The following is a 27,454-nucleotide window of genomic DNA, read 5'->3' as shown; positions in this document are numbered from 1 at the left end:
CTGTTCAGAGATGAGCGAGAGGGACACAGCAGCTGTATGCTCGGTCGTCTCCCACACCAGGATTGTATTCAGTAGGAACGACTTGGGCTGAAAACAGGAGGTACCTAGATGAATTGTCCAATAAGTGATGTTTGTTTTTGGTTTCCATTACAAAACATTTTGCTATGGGGTTTTATTACGGTGTGCACTAAACTGAACAAGTCACTGTTTGGCTTTGCCTGTTCACTCATTTCTAATCAGTGATTACTTTAGTAGTAGTGGAAGGTTTAATTGGTTTCTCGTACTTATGGACTGAATTTATTTGGCTACTCCAAGCTCCTTGCTCCGGCCAAACGCAACACCACGCTCACGGATGTTAGTTTCTTCTCTACAATGAATCTGGATCTGAGTACCTCCCCGAACCTTCACTGAATGTGAATACATTTGCGGCCGTCTGATTGGTCCGGAAACTGATGGGTTGGGACAGAATACACGTGGGTAAAGCGGTGGTTTGAAAATTCATCGTTGGCTTTGATACTCTGATTGGTTAGAGACGATTCAATCACTGATTACTTTGTTTTGTACGATGCCCCTTGTCACCACAAACAACTTCAATGATAGCATTCGTGTGTGTCTGTGTACTAATCCATAGGATGTTTGATTAATGCCAAAGCTAAAACATAATTGGCTCATACTCAATGTATTGTACATTTTCTAACCATTTGCTTTCTCTCACTCTCTGTCTCCCTCCCTGTCCTTCGCCCCCTCTCTCCCTCCCAGCCACAGAGATTTGAAGCCAGAGAACCTGTTGTTAGATGAGAAGAACAACATCAGGGTAGCAGACTTTGGCATGGCCTCTTTACAGGTCGGCGACAGTCTGCTGGAGACCAGCTGTGGGTGAGTACAGAATAAAATGTTAGTACAGGAGTATAAGGACAGAGCATCACAGGAGTCTAAAACAATTGAAAACAAAAACTTCATTTTAAGTGATAAGTAGACATTGGTCTGAAGCCGAAAAGGAAATTCATATGAGCACCACAGTGCCTACATCACCCATGCTCTACCAAGGTTTTCCAGCACACAGTTTTGACATACTATAGTAGCTACGTATAGGTCTATTGTTGTTCAAACAATGTGTATGCTGCTTAGGACTCAAACCTTCTCAAACGTTGTAACGGCTTTCGTAGGTGGAAGAAGGTGTGGACCAAAGCGCAGCGTGGTACATGTTCATGATTTCAATAATGGAACACTGAAATACAAAACAACAACGTCAAAAAAACGAAATAGTCCTGTAAAGTGCAGAAAAATACTAAACAGAAAATGAAACAACCAAAATGGGGAAAACAGGTTACCTAAGTATGATTCTCAATCAGAGACAACAAACAACACCTGCCTCTGATTGAGAACCATACCAGGCCAAACACATAAACACAACATAGAAAAAAGAACATGGACTACCCACCCCAACTCACGCCCTGACCAAACTAACACAAAAACATAATAAAGGAACTATGGTCAGAACGTGACAAACATATTATACTAAATTGGGGCTACTCCCACAATATTGTGATTTGTACTGCATAGAAGTTAAAATATTGGATTCTTCACACAATAATCCCATTCCACTACTTTTAAGACAAGACCATCATGCTTGATTGAGTGAGCGGTTTTGTCTTGTAGTAATGTGGCTCTTCCCTGTATTTCCTTAAACTTTTAAAATTTAGCACTACATGTCCTTGAGAAGAAAATTAAAAAATACATATTTTTGGGGTCAGTAGGTGCCCAATATAATACCAGGTTGTGGTGTGTTGGACACAGTCACTCATACATTACCAGTCAAAAGTTTGGACACACCTACTCATTCAAGGGTTGTTCTTTATTTGTATTATTTTCTACATTGTAGAATAATAGGGAAGATATCAAAACTATGAACTAACACATATGGAATCACCAAAAAAGTGTTAAACAAATCAAAATATATTTTACATGTTAGATTCTTCAAAGTAGCCAACTTTTGCCTTGATGACAGCTTTGCACACTCTTGGCATTTTCTCAACCAGCTTCATGAGGTACTCACCAGGAATGCATTTCAATTAACAGGTGTGCCTTGTTAAACGTTAATTTGTGGAATTTCCTTCCTTCTTAATGTTTGAGCCAATCAGTTGTGACAAGGTAGGAGTGATAACCTATTTGTTAAAAGACCAAATCCATATTATTGCAAGAACAGCTCAAATAAGCAAAGAGAAACGACAGTCCATCATTGTTAAGACATGAAGTTCAGTCAAATCGGAAAATGTCAAATTTTGAATGTTTCTTCAAATGCAGTTGCAAAAACCACTAAGCGTTATGATGAAACTCGCTCTCATGAGGACCACCGCCACAGGAAAGGAAGATCCAGAGTTAACTCTGCTGCAGAGGATAAATTCATTAGAATTACCAGCGTCAGATTGCAGCCCAAATAAATGTTTCACAAAGTTCAAGAAACAGACACATCTCAACATCAACTGTTCAGAGGAGACTGCATGAATCAGACCTTCATGGTTGAAATTCTGCAAAGAAACCATTACTAATCTTTGTGACAAATTAAACCAATCAATCCAAACTGTGCAGTGGCCAATTAATGAATGAACAGAGACATCTGTTACAAAACAACAAAATGTTGAATGACATTCGGAGATTGTCATGCCATGATAATGAAGTGCCCAAAGTTGGTATACTTTATTTATCATTTGTGTGGTTGGCACAGAACCCTGTTGGTGGAAAATCCAATAGGTAAGGCAGTTGTGTTTTTACAATGCTGTAATGTGTTGGTCCCGTGTAAGATGCCCCCGTGTTTTTTTGTTTGTTCATTTGCGTTGTTTGTAACTTATTTTTCAATCTTATCAATCAATCAAAAAATATCTATAGAGCCCTTCTTACATCATCTGATGTCACAAAGTGCTGTACAGAAACCCAGCCTAAAACCCAAAACAGCAAGCAATGCAGGTGTAGAAGCACGGTGGCCAGGTAAAACTCCTTAGAAAGGCCGGAACCTAGGAAGAAACCTAGAGAGGAACCAGGCTATGACGGATGGCCAGTCCTCTTCTGGCTGTGCCGGGTGGAGATTATAACAGAACATGGTCAAGATGTTCAAATGTTCATAGATGACCAGCAGGGTCAAATAATAATAATCACAGTGGTTGTAGAGGGTGCAACAGGTCAGCACCTCAGGAGTAAATGTCAGCTGGCTTTTCATAGCCGATCATTCGGAGTATTTCTACTGCTCCTGCTGTCACTAGAGAGTTGAAAACAGCAGGTCTGGGACAAGGTATCGCGTCCGGTGAACAGGTCAGCCACAGACAGAACAATTGAAACTGGAGCAGCAGCATGACCAGGTGGACTGGGGACAGCAATGAGTCATTAGGCCAGGTAGTCCTGAGGCATTATCCTAGGGCTCAAGTCCTCCAAGAGAAAGAAAGAGAGAGAGAATAAGAGAGAGCATACTTAAATTCATACAGGACACCGGATAAGACAGGAGAAATACTCCAGATATAACAGACTGACCATAGCCCCCCGACACAAACTATTGCAGCTTAATTACAGGAGGCTGAGACAGGAGGGTTCGGGAGACACTGTAGCCCCGTCCGACGATACCCCCTGACAGGGCCAAACAGCCAGGATATAACCCCACCCACTTTGCCAAAGCACAGCCCACACCACTAGAGGATTATCTTTTACCACCGACTTACTATCCTGAGACACGGCCAAGTATAGCGCACAAAGATCTCCCCCACGGCACGAACCCAAGGGGGGGCGCCAACCCGGACAGAAAGATCACATTAGTGACTTAACCCACTCAAGTGACGAACCCCTCCTAGGGACGGCATGGAAGAGCACCAGTAAGCCAGTTACTCAGCACCTGTAATAGGGTTTGAGGCAGAGAATCCCAGTGGAGAGAGGTGAACCGGCCAGGCAGAGACATCAAGGGCGGTTCGTTGCTCCAGTGCCTTTCCGTTCATCTTCACACTTCTGGGCCAGACGACATTCAATCATAGGACCTCTTCAATAAGACTTAAGGGTTGAGACCGAGTCTGCATCTCTCACATGGATAGGCAGACCATTCCATAAAAATGGAGCTCTATAGGAGAAAGCTCTGCCTCCAGCCGTTTGCTTAGAAATTCTAGGGACAGTAAGGATGCCTGCATCTTGTGACCATAGCGTACATGTAGGTATATAAGGCAAGACCAAATCAAAAAGATGGGTAGGAAAAAGCTCATGTAATGCTTTGTAGGTTAGCAGTAAAACCTTGAAATCAGCACTAGCCTTTACAGGAAACCAGTGTAGAGAGGCTAGCACTGGGATAATATGATCACATTTTTTGGTTCTTGTCAAGATTCTAGCAGCCATGTTTAGCACTAACTGAAGTTTCTTTAGCGCATTGCAGTAGTCTCACCTAGAAGTGGCAAAAGCATGGATTAATTTTTCTGCGTCATTTTTGGACAGAAAATTTCTGATTTTTTGCAATGTTACGTATATGGAAAAAAGCTGTCCTTGGAACAGTCTTGATATGTTCGTCAAAAGAGAGATTAGGGTCCAGAGTAATGCCGAGGTCCTTCACAGTTTTTTTTGAGACGACTATACAACCATCAAGATGAATTGTCAGATTTAACAGAAGATCTCTTTGTTTCTTGGGACCTAGAACTAGCATCTCTGTTTTGTCTAAGTTTAAAAGTAGAAAGTTTGCCACCATCCACTTCCTTATGTCTTACACACAGGCTTCCGGAGATGGCAATTTTGGGGCTTCACCATGTTTCATCAGAAAGTATAGCGGCGTGTCGCCTGCATAGCAGTGAAAGTTAACATTATGTTTCCGATTGACATCACCAAGAGGTAAAATATATAGTGAAAACAATAGTGGTCCTAAAACGTAGCCTTGAGGAACACCGAAATGTACAGTTGATTTGTCAGAGGACAAACCATTCACAGAGACAAACTGATATCTTTCCGACAGATAAGATCTAAACCAGGCCAGAACTTGTCCGTGTAGAACAATTTGGGTTTCCAAATTGATGAGTGACACCGGTTGAGCATTCCCACAGCATTTCCTTCCAGAAGCCATGAGAAAATTGTCCGGCTGTTGGGACTGTGCGAGGGGATTTATTACTACTATCTGTACTTATTTGTGGCACAGACGCTGTTTCATCCATTCCTACACTTAAATTACCCTTGCCTAATGATTGCATCTGAAGCTGGGCTTGCAACACAGCTATCCTTGCCATAAGGCAACCGTTCTCCTGTATATTATGAGTACAGCGACTGCAATTAGCAGAAATAATGTTAATGTTACTACTTATCTTCGGCTGGAGGTCCTGATGAGCCACATCCAGATAAAGCTTCCGGGGTGAAAAAGTTGAATGAAAGAAGTGGAGCGAGGGGAAAAAATGTAAATATAAAACGTAATTAAAAAGTAAAAACCGTGAAGTTGTTAAGGTAGAAAAGTAAGGTTAGCAATAAACCGCACAGCAGCACATAAATAAGTTGTGACCGGAAATTACGTCAAGCCCTTACATAATGTTGCCTCTACCATTTCTTATGACTGAAAAACCTTCTGGACATCAGGACTGCGATTATTCACCACGGACTGGCAGAATCTGTGGCGACAGGGTAGCCTAGTGGTTAGAGCGATGGACTAGTAACCGAAAGGTTGCAAGTTCAAACCCTCGAGCTGACAATAAAACAAATGGTACAAATCTGTACAAATCTGTCGATCTGCCCCTGAACAGGCAGTTAACCCACTGTTCCTAGGCAGTCATTGAAAATAAGAATTAGTTATTAACTTACTTGCCTAGTTAAAACCTCTTGTGACTCTAGGGGCAGTATTTTCAAAAAACGTTCCCGTTTTAAACGGGATATTTTGTCAGGTCAAGATGCTAGAATATGCATATAATTGACAGCTTAGGATATAAAACACTCTAACCTTTCCAAAACTGTAAAGATATTGTCTGTGAGTATAACAGAACTGATGTTGCAGGCGAAAGCCTGAGAAAAATCCAATCCAGAAGTGCCCCAGGTTTTGAAAGTGCTGCGTTCCAATGAGTCCCTATTGAACTGTGAATGAGCTATCAACCAGATTACGCTTTCTACGTATTCCCCAAGGTGTCTACAGCATTGTGACGTAGTTTTACGCATTTATGTTGAAGAATAGCCGTAAGCGGCTACATTGCACAAGTGGTCACCTGATGGCTCCCAGGGTGACTCTCACGTAAAATACAGAGGTAGCCATTACTCCAATCGGTCCTACTGAAAACTGATTGTCCCGATGGATATATTATCGAATAGATATTTGAAAAACACCTTGAGGATGGGTTATAAACAACGTTTGCAATGTTTCTGTTGATATTATGGAGCTAATTTGGAATATTTTTCGCCGTTTTCGTGACTGCAATTTCCGGGCGATTTCTCAGCCAAACGTGAAGAACAAACGGAGCTATTTTGCCTACAAAAATAATATTTTTGGAAAAAAGGAACATTTGCTTTCTAACTGGGAGTCTCATGAGTGAAAACATCCGAAGCTCATCAAAGGTAAACCATTTAATTTGATTGCTTTTCTGATTTCCGTGACCATACCCTACATTATTCATCTCATATGTATATGTATATACTGTACTCTATATCATCTACTGCATCTTTATGTAATACATGTATCACTAGCCACTTTAATTAACTATGCCACTTTGTTTAAATACTCATCTCATATGTATATACTGTACTCGATACCATCTACTGTATCTTGCCTATGCCGCTCTGTACCATCACTCATTCATATATCTTTATGTACATATTCTTTATCTCCCTACACTTGTGTGTATAAGACAGTAGTTTTGGAATTGTTGGTTAGATTACTTGTTGGTTATTACTGCATTGTCAGAACTAGAAGCACAAGCATTTCACTACACTCGCATTAACATCTGCTAACCATGTGTATGTGACAAATAAAATTTGATTTGATTTGATTTGCTGCTGTCTGGACAAAATGCTATGGTAGGCTATCGATAAACTTACACAAATGCTTGTCTAGCTTTGGCTGTAAAGCATATTTTGAAAATCTGAGATGACAGGTTGATTACAAAAAGGCTAAGCTGTGTCTCAATATATTTCATTTGTGATTTTCATGAATAGGAATATTTTCTAGGGATATTTATGTCCGTTGCGTTATGCTAATTAGTGTCAGGCGATGATTACGCTCCCGCATGCAAATACAGGTAAAAAACTTTTTTTTCCCTTTTTTTTGCGACTCTGACGAGCCCGACGTGAAGGATATACCGCTTCCTCGGAAACAGTCCCTGATCCCTGTGATCTGCGTGAAGAGGAGGCAGCGAAACAGGATCCGAAGGGGGTGCTGCCTTCTGAGAATTCGGTCGAATAAACCCCCACTTCCCTCCATTCTGCTAGCAAACGTAATCCTTGGAGAATAAAATTGAGTTGCACGGAAGAATAAACTAACAATGGGACATTAAAAACTGTAATATCTTATGCTTTATGGAGTCGTGGCTGAACGACAACAATATCAACATACAGCTGGTTGGTTATACGATGTACCCGCAGGATAGAACAGCGGCGTCTGGTAAAAAGAAAGGGGTGGCGGACTATGTATTTTTGTAAATAACAGCTGGCGCATTATATCTAAGGAATTCTCAAGCTATTAATCGCCTGAGGTAGAATATCTCATGATAAGCTACTACTTAACCGAGAGAGTTTTCATCTGTATTCTTTTCAGCTGTTTACACACCACCACAGTCAGAGGCTGACACTAACACAGCATTGAATGAGCTGTATTCCGCCATGAGCAAAAAAGAAAACGCTCAACCACAGGTGGCATAATCCATTTTTGAGGTGACCACCCATTGAAATGCCTGTCTATGGGAAAATCTAAGGAAATCCTCCCAGATTGCAGTTCCAATGGCTTCCACTAGATGTCAACAGTCTATAGAAAGTGTTTCAGGATTGTTTTTTTTAAAGTAGCTAGAATTTGTAGTTTTTCAAGGTGGCTCGCATTTTGACTGTAGTTTTGTGGCTCGCATGGACAAGGGCGCGCACTTCGTTATTCATCTTTGGTATTGAACACACTATCATCCATCTTCAATTTGATTGTTTATTTACATATTAGGGTACCTGAGGATTGATTAGAAACGTTGTTTGACTTGTTTGGACAAAGTTTATTTGTACATTTTGGGATTCCTTTCTATGCATTTTGAACGAGTGGAACAGGTGGATTACTGAATCAAACGCGCCAACTAAACTGACTTTCGTGGGATATGAAGAAGGACTTTATCGAACAAAACAACCATTTGTTATGTAGCTGGGACCCTTGGGATTGCAAACAGAGGAAGGTGGTGATTTATTATTTATTTTATTGCTATTTCTGACTTTTGTGATGCCTCTGCTGGTTTGGAAAATGTTTTTAATGTTTTGTATGCGGGGCGGTGTTGTTATGTACTTGAGTGAAGACCCAAAAGCGGTTTTAACAGAAACAGAGTTCTTTTAATGAAAAAACAGGAATGGCATAGATCCTCTTCCGACGTTGTCAATGGCACAATAGAATACCCGCAGAGAGGGTGACAAATGAAACATAAAGTCCCTCTGATGAATAGCTGGGTAGCGGCGACAGGCTGCAGGTCGCTCTGGGTCGGTGCGGGTCACAGAGGAACGGTGGTAGCTGATCACACGTAGCATATGATGAACTGGACACGGTGCAAACAAAAGATAGTTAGTAGAGTGCAGGATGCACCTGCCAGGCAGACTCCGACAGGATAGGACTAGGAGGAAGCAAACGAGACGATAGCTTGCTTCTGGCATGAGAAACACAAACGAGAATCTGACACCGAAAGTAGCAGGAACAGAGAGAGAAATAGAGACCTAATCAGAGGGAAAAAAGGGAACAGGTGGGGAAAGGGTGAATGAGCTAGTTAGGGGAGATGAGGAACAGCTGGAGAAGGAGAGAAAGAGAAGGTAACCTAATAAGACCAGCAGAGAGAGACAGAGTGAAGAGAAAGGACAGGAACAGACATAATAAGACATGACAGGTGTCCTCAGATAATCGCATGGTACGCTTTCGCCGTAAAGCCTTTTTGAAATCTGACAAAGTGGTTGAATTAACAAGAAGTGAAACTTTTAAATGATGTATGACGCTTGTTTTTTTTCATGAATGTTTAATATTATGATTTTTGTATTTTGAATTTCGTGCACTGCAATTTCACCGGATGTTGTCGAGGTGGGCACGTCTAGCCCAAAAAAAAACAAATCAAAATATAGTTTTGATTTTTGATTTTTCAAAATACCCATCCTTTGCCTTGATGATCGCTTTGCACACTCTTGGCATTCTCTCAGCCAGCTTCACCTGGAACAGTCTTGAAGGAGTTCCCACATATTCTGAGCACTTGTTTGGTTTTATTCCTTCACTCTGCGGTCCAAATCATCCCAAACCATCTCAATTGGGTTGACATCAGGTGATTGTGGAGGCCAGGTCATCTCATGTAGCATTCCATCACTCTCCTTCTTGGACAAAAAGCCCTTACACAGCCTGGAGGTGTGTTGGTTCATTGTCCTGTTGGAAAACAAATGACTGTCCCACTAAGCACAAACCAGATGGGATGGCGTATCCCTGCAGAATGCTGTGGTAGCCATGCTGGTTAAGTTTGCATTGAATTCTGAATAAATCACAGACAGCGTCACCAGCAATGCACCACCACAATATCATACCTCCTCCTCCATGCTTCATGGTGGGAACCACACATGCAGAGATCATCTGTTCACCTACTCTATCTCACAAAGACACGGAGGTTGGAATCAAAAATCTCAAATTTGGACACTTCAGACCAAAGGACAGATTTCCACCGGTCCAATGCCCATTGTTCGTGTTTCTTGGCCCAAGCAAGTCTCTTCTTCTAATTGGTGTCCTTTAGTAGTGGTTTCTTTGCAGCAATTTGACCATGAAGGCCTGATTCACACCGTCTCATCTGAAGAGTTATTGTTGAGATGTGTCTGTTACTTGAGTTCTTTGAAGCATTTATTTGGGCTGCAATTTCTGAGGCTGGTAACTCTAATGAACTTATCTTCTGCAGCAAAGGTAACTCTGGGTCTTCCTTTCTTGTGGCGGTCCTCATGAGAGCCAGTTTCATGATACCGCTTGATGGTTTTTGCGACTGCACTAGAAGAAACTTTAAAAGTTCTTGACTTTTTCTGTACTGACTGACCTTCGTGTCTTAACATAATGATGGACTGTCATTTGTCTTTGCTTTTTTGAGATATTCTTGCAATAATATGAACTTATAGTGCTTCTGTATACCATGCCTACCTTGTCACTACACAACGGATTGGCTGAAACGCATTAAGAAGGATAGACATTTCACAAATTAACTTTTAACAAGGCACACCTGTTAATTGAAATGCATTCCAGGTGACTACCTCATGAAGCTGGTTGAGAGAATGCCAAGAGTGTGCAAAGCTGTCATCACGGCAAAGGGTGGCTACTTTGAAAAATCTCAAATATAAAATATATTTTGATTTGATTAACACTTTTTAGGTTACTACATGATTACATGTGTTATTTCGTAGTTTTGATGTCTTTGCTATTATTGTTCAATGTAGAAAATATTAAAAATAAAGAAAAACCCTTGAATGAGTATGTGTGTTCAGACTTTTGACTGGTACTGCATGTGTGTGTGCCAGCCTGGCTACCTGCTTGTGTGTGTGTGTGTGTGTGTGTGTGTGTGTGTGTGTGTGTGTGTGTGTGTGTGTGTGTGTGTGTGTGTGTGTGTGTGTGTGTGTGTGTGTGTGTGTGTGTGTGTGTGTGTGTGTGCGCGCATGTGTGTGTGTGGTTTGTGTGTTCGTTCTGAGAAAAGGCAAGTAGACAATAGAGAATGTTTGACAAGAAGCTAGCTGTCAACTCTTTGTCCGTTCACTGAAAATCCCTAGAAATATCAAAACAATTATACTCCAACCATATTATCTCAGCCATGTCTATTCTACTGTTATATAGCAAATGTTCTTGTGGCCAGCCCTGGCAGTTGCTTTAGGGGCCTTTCTATCTTACCTACAAAACAAAATCTAAGGGAAATGCTTGGCAGAGATAAAGAGAGAGCGAGATACCACTTGCATTGTCATGGATCCTCCCGGTACTGCTACTCATTTCGTTCATCAGCTCCGGAGGTCTAAGTTACCGGCCTTCTAGGCATCACTTAACACTTTTTAGTATACTTTATTGGACATATTTTGTAAAGGCATACACCTGTCTATATAAGGTCCCACAGTTAACAGTGCATGCCACACCAAAAACCAAGCCATGAGGTCGAAGGAATTATCCGTAGAGCTCCGAAGGGTACCAAGGGTAGAGCCACTGAAGGGTACCAAAACGTTTCAGCAGCATTGAATGTCCCCAAGAACACAGTGGCCTCCATCATTCTTAAATGTAAGAAGTTTGGAAACACCAAGACGCTTCTTAGAGTTTGCTGCCTGGCAAGCTGAGCAATCGGGGCAGAAAGGCCTTGGTCAAAACCCAATGGTCACTCTGACAGAGCTCCAGAGTTCCTCTGTGGAAATTGGAGAACTTTCCAGAAGGACAACCATCTCTGCAGCACTCCACCAATAAGGCCTTTATGGTAGAGTTGCCAGAAGGAGGCCACTCCTCAGGAAAAGGCACATGACAGCCAGCTTGGAGTTTGACAAAATGCCTCTAAGGACTCTCACACTGTGAGAAAGAAGATTCTCTGGTCTGATGAAACCAAGATTAAATTCTTCGGTCAATAGCCCAACACGCTAACCACTTTCCACCGCAAATGCGTGATGCGGACATAGGCGGAGGTGGTGGATTGGGACGCAACCAATGCAAAAAACAGATATCTCTATCTTGAATTTATAATGGGGAATCTGTTAATATGTTAATTAAATTGGCGCATGGGTGGGTCAATCGACTCGTAAGGATTTTAATAAATGAAAACTGCAAACATCGGCCATCTGACACTCCAAGCAGGCTCAAAGTATTTGATGAGTCTTTCATCCCAGGTCCGGAGAGAAGAGTGGAGATTAGTGGACACAGAAAAATTCCACAGCTGTCCTTGTATTGACAAATTAATATCCATCTCAAAACAAAAAATACAAATTATTTGTAGTTCTCTGTTCCTAAGATTCCCTGCAAGCCACCTACGTACGTAGATAATCAGCTCCCATTCACCCAGGCTTCTCTGATGTTTTGTGTGTTTTGACATTTGCCTCGGCTTAACCTAGTGTATCAGCGAGTGGGTGTTCTCTCTCAATCATTTGCATAATGCAGTATGACATCTGCAATCACGACGGACGTATTTGCATAAGGTGCTTGTTTGCATTATTGCCGAACACCATCGGCCCGGTGGCGAGGTTCATTATCAGCACACCTGACAGTGCGTCAGGCAGGAAGTTCAGCTGTCAGTGGTGTTATTCATGGGCAGCTAATGGGCTCTGTGTTTACAGGCCTGTGATAGAAGCTTTCAGTAGGATCCAATATCCTGCTAGTTAGACGATGCAATACAGGAACAGGAGTGGTGGGAGGGCAAACGTCACCTAGATGTCACCTCGCTGGGTTGTGTTTATTAGGCACCAAACAGAAGAAAACAGACAAACAGGCAGTCATCAAAACATTTTCTGTTGCGTGCCCTAATGAGCAAGGTCCTAGTTGAGGTCGCATGAGTCTGTTGATTTGACTTACAGCTAGCATCCATATGCAAACACTGGTCCTATTCAAATACAGTACACTAATATTCTCTAACAATGCATACTTCTTTCTTCTGCTCCTTGATTGTGTAACTAGTCTGACTTGACCAGATTGTTGGAAAAATCTGTTTAGTGGAACCCTTGCGTACAGGGTAAGAAATCATGGCCATTTAAAAAAATCCATCCTTCTTTGGAGACTGTAAGAACAAATGTTTCCTCAAGCATTTTCTACTCATATATATCCATTACATACATTGAATATACAGGTACACTACCTTTTAAAACTGTGGGGTCACTTAGAAATGTCCTTGTTTTTTAAATACATTTTTTTTAAATTGTCCATTTAAAATAACATCAAATTGATCAGAAATACAGTGCAGACGTTGTTAATGTTGTAAATGACTATTGTAGCTGGAAATGACAGATTTTTTTATTGACTATCTACATATGCATACAGAGTTCCATTATCAGCAACCATCACTCCTGTGTTCCAATGGCACGTTGTGTTAGCTAATCCAAGTTTATCATTTTAAAAGGCTAGTTGACCATTAGAAAACCCTTTCGCAATCATGTTAGCACAGCTGAAAACTGTTGTTCTGATTAAAGAAGCAATAAAACAGGCTAGTTGAGTATCTGGAGCATCAGCATTTGTGGGTTTGATTACAGGCTCAAAATGGCCAGAAACAAAGGAACTTTCTTCTGAAACTCATCAGTCTATTATTGTTCTGAGAAATGAAGGCTATTCCATGCGAGAAATTGCCAAGAAACTGAAGATCTCGTACAGCGCGGTGGACTACTCCCTTCACAGAACAGCGCAAACTGGCTCTAACCAGAATAGAAAGAGGAGTGGGAGGCCCCGGTGCACAACTGAGCAAGAGGACAAGTACATAGAGTGTCACAAGTCCTCAACTGGCACCTTCATTACGTACAGTATCCTCAAAACACGAGTCTCAACTCTGCAATCTATTATATGGTGACATCATAATAGAAATCCCCATTGACTTGCTGATGAAAGACAGTGGCGGCAGGGTAGCCTAGTGGTTAGAGCAGCAGACTAGTAACCAAGGTTACAAGTTCAAACCCCCAAGCTGACAAGTACAAATCTGTACAAATCTGTCGTTCTGCCCCTGAACAGGCAGTTCACTCACTGTTCCTAGGCCGTCACTGAAAATAAGAATTTGTTCTTAACTGACTTGCCTAGTTAAATAATTTTAAAAAACTCACAGTAAAGACTTAATGATGAAAGATGGATCCTGTAAAATCAATTGTTTCTTCTTCACAATCACATACTACGTTGGGTGACAACAAAGTGAAAGCGATGGATGTTCCAAATGACACCCTATTCAATATGGTGGGGAATTACTTTGGACCAGAACTGTCTCTAAACAACAGTAGTGCACTATATGCACTATACGGAATAAAGTTTCTTATGCACCGTTTTTTGTAGGAATTTTTTGCATTGATGTTGCCACGTAGAATTTTGCCAATAAATGTTGTTTTCTGTGTCTCTTCACAGATCTCCACACTATGCATGCCCAGAGGTTATAAGGGTGAGTATGTATTAGTTTACTCTTCAAGGGCACGATTCAGTCCTAGCAACTGTATGCCTTTCCTATGAATGCCTTTCCCACGCACTTCTCAGTAGTTGGCATTCAGACTTACCTTATGCAGGTGCTCGTGCTGAATAAATTGAATTCAACCATTGGAAAACCCTCCAACATGCTGACCAACAGATTTTCTCATGGAGTTTTCATTCAATAGGGTTTTCTTGACAGACTCACTAGAATATTCTATAGAAATGGTTCAGAATATTAGGGATCAATGAAAGAAATACATGCATATTGTATTTGTGTCCTATTCAGCGCCAAATGGTAGATTTAAAAATACTCTGATCTTGTATATTCTTTACGGTTGGGAAAGTATTTATGAATAATAATTTTTCAAGTTTGGAGAGCCGCTACACACAGAATATGTTGGTGAATCAAGAATACATTGGTTTGGTTCATCCTGAAAGTAGCCTTATTCAATTGTTCAATCTATTTGGGGCTCCCGAGTGGTGCACAGGTCTAAGGCACTGAATCTCAGTGCTTGAGGCATCACTACAGACAGTCTGGATTGAATCCAGGCTGTATCACATCCAGCTGTATCACATCCGGCTGTGATTGGGAGTCCCATAGGGTGGCTCACAATTGGCCCAGCGTCGTCCGGGTTTGGCCGGGGTAGGCCGTCATTGTAAATAAGAATTTGTTCTTAACTGACTTGCCTAGTTAAATAAAGGTTCAATAAAAATAAATAAAACCAAATTAAAAAATATATTTGAAGGTGAGACAAGTGTACAACAGGGGTTGCGCTAGCCTAATACGATCCCCTTTTGCTAGGGATCCTCAGGAACAACCACATGAACGTGACAGAGGAAAGAAAGGTAAACCGACAATGGAATGGAATGTTGCAAAATGTAAGGAACCTAACACTAAAGTGACAGTTATAAAATGTAGGCTATGTGGGTAGCTGACTGTGGCTACTGATAGTGATAAATACAGTGATAAGTCTGGTCATATTAAAACATTCTAGAAATCATAAATAAACTCGGTAGGTTTGGCGCTATACTGTCATTTGCTTATGGCTACAGAAGCCTATAGCTTGGGTCTCCAAATTTCACCCCTGCAATTATAAGGCCAGCATGTAATAAAATGCCCTATCGAAAAGCTGATATGTTGATATGCTTCCATTTGCTGACATGACTGGTTTCACATTTCTCTCCAGCGAAAGGTAAAATAGATCTAAAACAATAATCATATGCATTTACAATCCCCTTATCCAAACAGCATACTACACTCAACAAAAATATAAACACAACATGTAAAGTGTAGGACCCATGTTTCATGAGCTGAAGTAAAAAATCCCAGAAATGTTCCGTACGCACAAAAAGCTTCTCTCAAATTTTGTGCGCACATTTTTTACATCCCTATTAGTGACCATTTCTCCTTTGCTAATATAATCCATCCCACCTTACAGGTCTGGCATATCAAGAAGTTGAACAGCATGCTCATTACACAAGTGCACCTTGTGCTGGGGACAATACAATTGTTTTATTTCAATCAACTTATATGAACTGAGTAAACTCAGTAAAATCAAAAAAATTGCATGTTTCGTTTATATGTTTTTTCAGTATAATTTACCTAGCTCATATCAATAGCTCTTATTATATCAATAGCTCTTATCTTATTTGTAAATTACAGTGCATGGAGAATTGTCTAATTTCTATCGAAAAAAAGTAGACGTTCCATTTGAAACTGACAGGTTGCTTGACCTTATTCATTGTTTCATCACGAGTAACGGTGGTGGAATTATGAGGGATTTAAATCAAGGTCACCTCCACCACACCTTCTTTTGTTTGATCTCCACCCCAAACAAATAACGGGTGCTATTCTCATGCCTAAGAATACACGTAGAGAGAAAAGTGCATAAAAAGGGAATTACATTCCCTTAACTCGGAATTACCCCAAATGAGGTTGATCCATGATCCTCCTCTGAGATATTAGCCTTCACTTAAAAATTCCTATATTTCTCTTAATTTTTTTCTCTCTCTTTGTCTTTCTCTCTCTCTTAGGGGGAGAAGTATGACGGCAGAAAAGCAGATGTGTGGAGCTGTGGGGTCATCCTCTTTGCCCTATTGGTGGTGAGTGTCAATGTTCACCCTTTGAATTGAATAAACTATTAATCCCACAAGGGGAAATTGGATTTGCCACCAGCAAGAGACGTACAGAAACAATATTCGCTTGCATACATCAGAGTGCACTGGTGGCTGGTTCAACAAGCACAACGCATGACTTGGATTACTAGCTAATGGATTACTAATGGAATGGACAAAAATCCTGACCCCAACCTTAGATATACTAGCGCAACAACAATATCATCTGAGCACTTTGGTCTTTTCTTGCCTGACCATATTTAACAGTATAACTTTAAACCGTCCCCTCACCCATACCCGGGCGCGAACCAGGGACCCTCTGCACACATCAACTACAGTCACCCTCGAAGCATCGTTACCCATCACTCCACAAAAGCCACGGCCCTTGCAGAGCAAGGGGAACCACTACTTCAAGGTATCAGAGCAAGTGACGTCACCAATTGAAATGCTAGTAGCGCGCACCACCGCTAACTAGCTAGCCGTTTCACATCCGTTACACATAGGGACTACTTTGTTTGGCCCAGTTAGCCTCCCATTCTCTCCCTGTGTTTTGGCTATAATATAGAAGGCCCTGCAGCCTGGTGCCTTATTTCATAATCTAGGACTGTAGATTCTCCACGTCCCTCCACAATGAATAATGGATACAGCCACACAGACACTCTGCTTACTGAAATAAATACTAACTCAGACTGACTGTTTTTTGGCCACAGACCACTGTGTGTGTGTGTGTGTGCATGTGCATGCATATGTGTTGGTGGGTTGGTGTTCGTGTGTGTGCGTGCGTGCGTGCACATTCATGCATGTGTTACACCAGGCCACTTAAACAAAGAGCGACAAGTGCCGATGCAACTTCTAAGTCCCGTTCTCTTTCTATTCACATATGATTTGGTTTGTCATTATCTTTATCAATTTCTTTACTTTCCACCTTCCAAACAAAGTGTATTTCCATTTGTTTGAGTGTAAATGAATGCTCTCTCTCTCCTGTCGAGCTGTGCTTAATCTGGGCTCCCTCTGTCCTGTTGCTGGCTAGGAGAGAACCATTTGTTGGATTGGATGAGACACTCTCATTCCCCTGCAGTTAATTTGTTACACAAGTCTTCCCCATCTCTGTCTTTCTCTCTCTCCTTCCTTCTCTCTCTCGTATTCTTGATGTTCCTGTTGTATATTAAACAACCACATCTGCAGGGTGTCAGTCCGTCTTGATAAATGGTTGTGAGTGTTAAAGTAGGGAGGTGGAAAGAGAGAGAAGGCAGAGTAATTATTAACACTGCAGCCCTCTTCTCTGTTTACCCGTTTATTATTTATTTAGCATCACGTTGGAGGGCAAATCTCACTAATTGGAATGTTGCTGCATCATGTCAGAAACTCAGTTGTTTTTGTTTTGGGGAGTCTTGTTATTTTATTTCCTTGCCATCGCTTGATGTTTTTGATGAACTCTCAGCCATTGTGTTCTAAGTTAACACGTTTGGTCTGATGGCAACTTTGCCTCATAACTTTGCCACCCTCTACTTCCCTCTTTCCCCTGTCTCTCCCCCTACCCCCTTTCTGGTCTCCTTCATCCCCCCCCTCTCAGGGTGCCCTTCCATTTGATGATGACAATCTGAGGAACCTGCTGGAGAAGGTGAAGCTAGGAGTGTTCCATATGCCCCACTTCATACCCCCAGACTGTCAGAACCTCCTCCGGGGCATGATCGAGGTAGACGCCACCAAACGGCTAACGGTCAGTTAAATGCTTGGTTGTTTAAACACGGGCTCAGAGAGATTTTTTTGCTTTGGCCTAATGATTTTGCTGTCACAATAGGTCAGCAACCTTACACAATGAACATGGGATTAGCACAGCATCAGGTGCAAAGCAATTTCAAGGGTTACAGGCATTTCTTCCTCTCAAGGACCCCACACCGGACCATTTTCCCCTTTGAAACCCCCACTATTAAAATGGCTATTCTGGGCCAAAAAAGCTAACAAACTATTTTAACAGCCCACTTGGCTTAAGAGGGACCAGCCCATCTGGCATTTGCCAGAACTACCCTATGGCCAGTCTGTACCTGAGTGGTTAGCTGCCTTGATTAAGGGCACAGTGATATTGAATGGTACCTGGGAACAGGGACCAGTAGCCCTCTGGTTGTCAGTTCAGTTCCTGCTATTTTACAGCCTAGGGCTTGAAGCAGCAATCACCCCGGCTATTGTTCCACCTCTCTAACCTCTAGGCCACCCTACCACCCCACGCTTGGCTCGGAGGGAAACATGATGCCAGTAGTCGTTCACTGAATTTGCTAATACAACCTTCATTCTGCCAAGCAAACCTTCTTTATAGTCATGCAGTTCCACATCTGTACTTGTGAATATGTGAATATGCAAATTGACCAATAAATTAACCCATTAATTGACCCATAAACTAGGACTATAAATTATTTAAGCAGGGTTCATACAGACATTGGCAAGTCAAATTCAAGGACTTTCACCACATAATTGTCCTTTTCAAGGACCACAACCTCAATATCATTCATATAATTCTACAGGTTAAAAAAAAACTGGTTATTTTGGGGGGAATGGATTTGTATGGAAATCCAAGTTGAAGCCAACATTAGATCCACCCATGGTTTTACCGCAACAGAGTAGCTCAAGACTGAATTGAAGCGGTGGAAAACAAACTAAATCTCTCAAAAAGGGATATAAAATTCAATTGCACATAATTAAAAGGGAGCAGGAGAACTTATAAATTGGCTACAATAATTTAATATAAGGACTTTTCAAGCACCAAATTGAGGAAATGTCTGATTTTCAAGATAGGCCTATTCCAGTGCTTGAATTTCTGAGCTAATAATTCAAGTTTAATTAGGCTACTTCAAGCCACTGGTATTGTTTAAAATTGCGTATGTAACATGGAAAACAAAATGCATTTATCATGTTATTTCATTGCCAGGTCATATTGTGAATAAGCCCACTACGCAATGTAATTTGTTGTCATTGTATGCCGAATAATTTATAGGAATAGTGTTGAGTGTTGTACAATAGTCTATCCTACACACTTGTACACAGTAGACCCGATGTCCAATCCCAGGCACAAAAACGTATGAAAACATGAACCCATTATCTTAATGCTTTATCTGTTAAATCTAACTAGACCCTGCTGTAAATCAAGCAGACACCAACTGATGATCAATATCAATTCACTCTGAGTGTACAAAACATTAAGGATACTTTCCGACTATTGAGTTGCACCCCCCCCCACCCCTTTCCCTCAGAACAGCCTCAATTCATTGGGGCATGGACTCTACAAGGTGTTGAAAGTGTTCCATAGGAATTCTGGCCAGTGGCCACAGTTGTGTCAAGTTGGCTGGATGTCCTTTGGGTAGTTAACCACCATTCTTGATACACAAGGGGAAATATTGAGTGTGAAAAACCCACTAGCATAGCAGTTCTTGACACAAACCAGTGTGCCTGGCACCTTCAACTGTCATTGCACAAGGCGTGACCCAAATGCAAACAAAGGAGGCAGATGGTTGGAGTCTTACAATGTTTATTAAATCAAAGGGGTAGGCAAGAGAATGGTTGTGGACAGGCAAAAAGGTCAAAACAAGATCAGAGTCCAGGAGGTACAGAGTGGCAGACATGCTAGTGGTCAAGGCAGGCAGAATGGTCAGGCAGGCGGGAACAAAGTCCAGAAACAGGCAAGGGTCAAAACCGGGAGGACTAGAAAAAGGAAAATGCAAAAAGAAGGAGAACGGGAAAACCGCTGGTTGACTTGGAAACACACAAGACAAACTGGGACAAAAAGACAGGACACACAGGGATCTGTGTGTCCTGTCTTTCTGCCCCAGAAAGACACCGGTGAAAATAAGCGACACCTGGAGGGGGTGGAGACAATCACAAGGACAGCTGTAACAGATCAGGGTGTGGTAGCTACCATACCCCATTCAAAGGCACTTAAATATTTTATCTTGCCCATTCACCCTCTGAATGGCACACATACACAGTCATTGTCTCAATTGTCTGAAGGCATAAAAATCATTCCTTAACCTGTCTTTTACCCTTCGTCTACACTGATTGAAGTGGATTTAACAATTAACATCATTAAGGGATCGTAGCTTTCACCTGGATTCACCTGGTCAGTCTATGTAATGAAAAGAGCTGGTGTCCTTAAGGTTTTGTACACTCAGTGCAGGTTTTGAATCTCCCCTTATATCTTAATGTAATGACATTACATTTTTTGGAAGATTACTATCAATAACTCATCAACAGCTGTAACAAGTTGTCCAGCGTAGGAAATCCTCAATGGAATTCTTTCCGAAGGACTGTACATACGGTATGCCACAAAAGAAACCACAAGAAAATAAGGTACTTCCTTTGATAGGAACCCAAACATGTCCAAAGTTATTATTTGTAATGAAAACAGCAATTAAGGCAATGCGAGCACCAGCCAGAAAATGTGCCATGGGGAAAAATATCTGCATACTTGATCTGAGGAAACACTGCTGAAGTGTCTGGGCTCTCATAAAAGTGAAAAGTTTGTCCCGCTCAGTAAAGCCTCAAACATAAATTGTCTATGGGCTACTTCTATGTCAATTAATGAGGCTGAACACACCTCAAGTCAAACTGTTGTTAGAAAATAAAAAACATTGTATAACTTGTTAGAGAAAAATTTGAAACATTAGCAGGCAGTGTGTCTTGGTTTGAGGGTTCATTTGGTTAACTGTCCTGTTGCGTAAAAATCACATTTTGGAACAGTGCGTGCATTTCTGTCATCACGTGCATAACAACATGTGTGCTGGGAGTGACATTTAGAGATAGTTGGAACTCGCACGTGAACAGGTTAAATATAAAAAAAAAATGATATAATAATAGTATACTTCAAATATGAAACTCTTCTAGTTTGTCTTAAGTTTACTATAAATATACTATCATTACACTTCAACACACTTATTAAAAGTGTACTTTATATTAATTAGTTTTTATTTTAGTATACTATAAATATGCTATCATCTGCCTTCAATACACTTATTTACAGTCTTTTAGCATTATAGTCTTTGATTGAAGCTCAGTGTTAAATTCAAAACTCCCTACCATCATATCTAGGATAATATGACACCAATCTCAATGAAATCATCTTGATTTGAGGTACACAACACTCTCCTCCTCCCTTCTTGAGCCGTCTGGCTGTTACCGAGAACCACATACCGGATTTTTGAACAGGGTTGTTAGCAATTGATTTTTTAAGAGTATTTCTTGCTTAATTCTACCTACCTTTATTTTTACCTCAATTCTAGACATTGGATTACAACTAGTTCATAAAGTGACCATTGCCGGATTGACTACATTTGTAGGTGCAACAGTTTTTATTAAATGTATCATTTTATCGCTCCCACGTGCACATTCCTGTCAGTTAAGAAACAACAATGTGCTACCTTTTTGTTGTGTTTATGACAATGCTAACATCTTTTTTTTCAGAATAATTTCAGAGTTCTAATACCAGGTTGGTTGCTCAGCAACATCACAGTTGCTTGCGCCATGATGCCAGTCATAAGAAGTGAATCAACAAATGCAAACATATATTTTGATTAGCTAGGTAGCCAACTAGCTAATTACATAGCTAACAGTAGCTTGCGTCTACAGTCCATCAGGTCGGAAGTCATCATGCGTAAACTGTTGATCAAAACACTTCTAAACAAACACGTGTAATCGGAGCACAAACAAATATTCACAAATAAACTAGCAATCGTCCTTGGCTGCTATGATAACCAATTAACTTTAGTTAGCTAAGTAATCTTTGCCAAAGTATGATTCTAATGTTTGCTAACATGTACTGCATGGCAAGTTCATCTGCCACAAAAGATCATACATCCTTACACACAACGTATCTAGTTAGTTATGTTAAGTTTAAAACAACCTAACTTTGGGAAACTTCCACTCTACTCATGTTCATTCGCATTGCACCGGCCAAGCTATGGTAAGATGAGGTAGTTAGAAATCAGAAAGTTAGGACCAACACTGCGCTACATTTCCTCAAAGAGCAACCAAGACCACACAAACCATAGCAGAGAAAACAAATTGTTTTGTTAAGAAACAGTAAGCTACCACATATAGTAAAGGGTTGAATCCCAAACACACATGTAAACAGAACAACATTTGTGCATGCTAAGCTAGCATCAATTTATCAGACTTGAATGACAGGATAAAATATATATATATATATATCACCTTTATTTAAACAGGTAAGCTAGTTGAGAACAAGTTCTCATTTACAACTGCGACCTGGCCAAGATAAAGCAAAGCAGTTTATTTAAACATGGAATAAACACTCTCTTCTGTCATAGTAGCTTTTGAGAACAAGTTCTCATTTACAACTGCGACGCAATGGCTGTTCCACTGATAAAGGTGAATTCAAAGCAGTGTGACAGAAACAACAACACACATGGAATAAACAAGAGTACAGTCAGTTACACAATAGAAAAAAAGAAAGTCTATATACAGTGTGTGCAAAAAGCATGAGGGGTAAGGCAGTAAATAGGCCATAGTATCGAAGGAATTACACTATATCAGATTAACACTGGAGTGATAGATGAGCAGATGATGATGAGCAGATGATGGTGTGTAAGTAGTGATACTGGTGTGCAAAAGAGCAGCAAAGAAAATTAAAACAATATGGGGATGAGGGAGGTAGATTGTGTGGGCTATTTACAGATGGACTATGTACAGCTGCAGCAATCGGTTAGCTGCTCAGATAGCTGTTGTTTAAAGTTTGTGAGGGAAATAAAAGTCTCCACCTTCAGTGATTTTTGCAATTTGTTCCAGTCACTGGCAGCAGAGAACTGGAAGGAAAGTCGGCCAAAGGAGGTGTTGGCTTTGGGGATGACCAGTGAGATATACGTACCTGCTGGAGCGCATGCTATGGGTGGGTGTTGTTATCGTGACCAGTGAGCTGAGATAAGGCAGAGCTTTACCTAGCATAGACCTCTAGATGACCTGGAGCCAGTGGGTCTGGCGACAAATATGTAGCGAGGGCCAACCGACTAGAGCATACAGGTTGCAGTGGTGACTGGTGTAAGGCGCTTTGGTAACTAAACGGATGGCACTGTGATAGACTACATCCAATTTGCTGAGTAGATTATTGGAAGCTATTTTGTAGATGACATCGCCGAAGTCGAGGATCGGTAGGATAGTCAGTTTTAATAGGGTGAGTTTGGTGGCGTGAGTGAAGGAGGCTTTGTTGTGAAGTAGAAAGCCGATTCTAGATTTGATTTTGGATTGGAGATGTTTGATATGAGTCTGGAAGGAGAGTTTGGGATTGTGTGGGATTCGAAATGGTCAGTGATCTGTTTATTAACTTGGCTTTCAAAGACTTTAGAAAGGCAGGGCAGGATGGATATAGGTCTGTAACAGTTTGGGTCTAGAGTGTCACCCCCTTTGAAGAGGGTTCTCGGACGAAACAAAATAGAGGTTGAACAGACTGGTAACAAGGGTTGCAACAATGGCGGTGGATAATTTTAGAAAGAGAGATCAAACGTGTAGAATAAATTCCAGCTCCAGTACAAACTCTTTCTCTGCAGTCTTGTCATTTTTATAATCCAAATTTGTGCTGACGGATCAACACATTGTGAAGTTATTTTCAGTATGTTCACAGAAAATCTGAAGTCGCCATGCAAAAGTGAAACTTATTCAGGGGGCTGCATATGGTACAACAACAATATCACTCATAACCACTGCTTGCAAGACAGACTGTGTGCCAGTCTGGTCTCAGACTCGACGTATCATGGTAAACATAAAGCTGGGGCACTGATTTTAGTATAATATGTTAGGTTTGGTATGATATGATATGATATGGTTACGTAAGACAGAAGGTTACTTAAAACACTTTCCTGCAGTCAAGTGACCAAATTACCCTCTCTTCTGCACAAGACAATAATCCAAAACACACAATTAAGTCTACATGAAAATGTCTAAAAAGCAACAAATTTGAAGTTTTGGATGGCTAGTCAAAGTCCAGACCTAATCCCAATTGAGATGTTGTGGCAGGACTTGAAATGAGCAGTTTATGCTTGAAAACCCACGAACGTCGCAGTTTTAAAGCAGTTCTGCATATAAGAGTGGGCCAGAAGTCCTCCACAGCGATGTGACAGACTGATCAACAACTACAACAAGCATTTGGTTGCAGTCATTGCAGCTAAAGGTGGCACAACCAGTTATGGAGTATTACGGGGAAATGACTGTACTTTTCCACACAGGGAATTGGGTGTTGCATAACTTTGTTAATTACATAAATAAAATATGTATACATTTCTTTTGTTATTTGTAAACTCAGGTTCCCTTTATCTATTATTAGGTTTTGGTTGAAGAGCCAATAACATTCAAATATATGCAAAAATAGAGAATATCAGGGGGCAAATACATTTTCACAGCACCATATGTCACTGTATATAATTTGGCTGTATATATTTTTAGATATAGGCCTATTGTAAATGTGTTTAATTGTTGTATTGCAATCTTTATTTCTAAAGTAACATACAAGTGCTAAAATAACTTTCATTTACATACTATTTTGACCGAGGATTAGCATAGCAATTGATATAACAGGACCATATTTGAGCTGAATTCAAAATTACACAGGTAAGTTAACAGTTACAGAAATCAGGGATGCAGACAGGCTCTCTCTATCTGAGATACTGTGTCCAACACACCACCACCGTTTTTTATGCTGGGCACCTTCTTACCAAAAAAGGATGTTATTATGATATATATTTTTCAATTAAATACTTTGCTAAAATAAAAGTTTAAGGAAGAACGGGCATGCACCACATTACTACAAGACAAACCAGCAAAATGTGTGTTCATTTAATTTCAAAAAGCATGAAAAGGTAGCATAATGGGATAATGTCTTATTATGGAGTGTGAAGAATCCAATTCTTTATCTTGTATGCAGTACAAATCACGTTATTATGGAAGCACCTACTCTAAGAGTATGAACTAGGCTGTTTGAGAAGGTTTGAATCCTAAGCAACATACATGATACCTCAAATTTATTATTTTTCAGTATACGATATGTTCACTATCATTAAACTTAAACAGACTCATTCAAAATGTACTTCAATTTCAAACGCTTTACTTGTAATTTAGTATATTCATTCAAGATATACCTGGAGCTGTTTTTAAGTTGACACGTTGATTTTTCTTCATGAAACTTGTGAGTAATCAATTACACTATACGTATACAGTGCCTTGCAAAAGTATTCATACCCCTTGTATTTCTTCAAATGTTATTGTGTTGCAAAGTGGGATAACTTTATTTAATTGTCATTTGTTGTCAACAATGAACTCAAAATACTTGTAATGTCAAAGTGAGAAAAAAAATAATAGCAATGATTAATGATTAATACAATTTGGTAATTACAATACTGTTGTTGCATAATTATTCAGCCCCTTTGTTTAGGCAAGCCTAAATTAGTTCAGGAGTACAATCTGGCTTAACAAATCACATATGTTACATGGACTCTGTGTGAAATAATAAGGACTGACATTATTTTTGAAAGACTAACCCTTCCTCTGTCCCCAATACATAAAACATCTGTAAGGGAGCCTTTTGAAAGCTTTATAATGTCACAGCAGATTTCCTCCTCTTCGTCTGAAGAGGAGTAAGGATCGGACCAAGATGCGGCGTGGTAAGTGTTCGTCATTTTAATGGAAAACTGAACACTGCAAAGTGACAACCGTGACGCTAATGCAACACTGTGCTAAGAAGTAACATAACATAGATAATCACCCACAATGACAAAACAGGCTACCTAAATATGGTTCCCAATCAGAGACAATGACTAACACCTGCCTCTGATTGAGAACCATATCAGGCCAAACACAGAAACAGACAAACTAGACATAGAACATAGAATGCCCACTCAGATCACACCCTGACCAAACAAAACATAAATGTGCAAAGCAAACTATGGTCAGGGCGTGACATATAAAGAAGGGCAGTGATTGGTAGATGGGTAACAATATCAAATCAGACATCAAATATATCTTTAAGCATGTCTAGTTAATAATTATGCTGTGGATTATGTATTAAACCACCAAGACACACCACAGACACAGTCATCCTTCTGAACTACAGGAATAAAGATGCTCAGGGATGTTACTGTAACGGTATGTAACAGAATGCCACGTACTGTGTACGCCGGGGACCCCTCGATGTCCAGAGGGGGGCGGAGGGACCTCAGGCACCTCACATTGCTGAAGGGGACCCGCCACCACCGGCCTTAGGAGAGACACATGAAATGAGGGGTTAATACGATAATACCTAGGAAGTTGTAACCTGTAACACACCTCGTTTATTCTCCTCAGGACTTTAAATGGCGGCCCCAGCTTCCGGCGGGGCAGGTGGAGGGGCAGGTTTCGGTTCGAGAGCCAGACCTGGTCCCCCGGTGCAAACACAGGGGCCTCACTGTGGTGCTGGTCAGCGCTCCTCTTCTGCCATTCCCCAGCGACTCCTGGATGGCTTTACAGGTGTCCTTGGAGCACTGTACCCATTCCTCTATGGCAGGAGCCTCGGTCTAGCTCTGATGCCATGGGGCCAGGACCGGCTGGTATCCCAACACACACTAAAAAGGGGACATGTTCATTGAGGAGTGGTGGAGGGAGTTCTGAGCGAGCTCAGCACAAGGAACATACCTCGCCCACTCACCAGGCCGGTCCCGGCAATATGACCGCAGAAACCTGCCCACATCCTGGTTTACGCGCTCCACCTGCCCATTACTCTCGGGGTGAAAACCCGAGTTCAAGCTGACCGAGATCCCCAGTCTCTCCATAAATGCCCTCCAAACTCTGGACGTGAATTGGGGGCCCTGATCAGAAACAATGTCCTCAGGTACCCCATAGTACCAGAAGACATGGGTAAACAGGGCCTCCGCAGTCTGCAGGGCCATAGGGAGACCGGGCAACGTGATGAGACGGCAGGACTTAGAAAACCGATCCACAACGACCAGGATCGTAGTACCTCCCTGGGACGGGGGAAGGTCGGTAAGAAAGTCCACCGATAAGTGTGTCCACGAACACTGACCGCTCCTCGATATC

General features: G+C 41.1%; 1 protein-coding gene across 1 annotated transcript in view; it reads left to right on the top strand.

Annotated features, from left to right (window-relative positions):
- brsk2a (BR serine/threonine kinase 2a) overlaps positions 1 to 27,454 on the top strand; it is a 557,365-nt gene that overhangs the window by 432,739 nt on the left and 97,172 nt on the right. The window contains exons 5-8 of the mRNA XM_064930639.1: positions 760 to 876; positions 14,219 to 14,252; positions 16,313 to 16,381; positions 17,967 to 18,113. Coding sequence (XP_064786711.1) covers positions 760 to 876; positions 14,219 to 14,252; positions 16,313 to 16,381; positions 17,967 to 18,113 — 367 coding nt within the window. The remainder of the gene's footprint in view (positions 1 to 759; positions 877 to 14,218; positions 14,253 to 16,312; positions 16,382 to 17,966; positions 18,114 to 27,454) is intronic.

Source organism: Oncorhynchus masou, chromosome 22 (genome assembly GCF_036934945.1).
Source record: "Oncorhynchus masou masou isolate Uvic2021 chromosome 22, UVic_Omas_1.1, whole genome shotgun sequence".
Classification (NCBI taxonomy): domain Eukaryota; kingdom Metazoa; phylum Chordata; class Actinopteri; order Salmoniformes; family Salmonidae; genus Oncorhynchus; species Oncorhynchus masou.
Note: the sequence above shows the minus strand (reverse complement) of the source record. Positions and strands in the feature narration are given on the sequence as shown.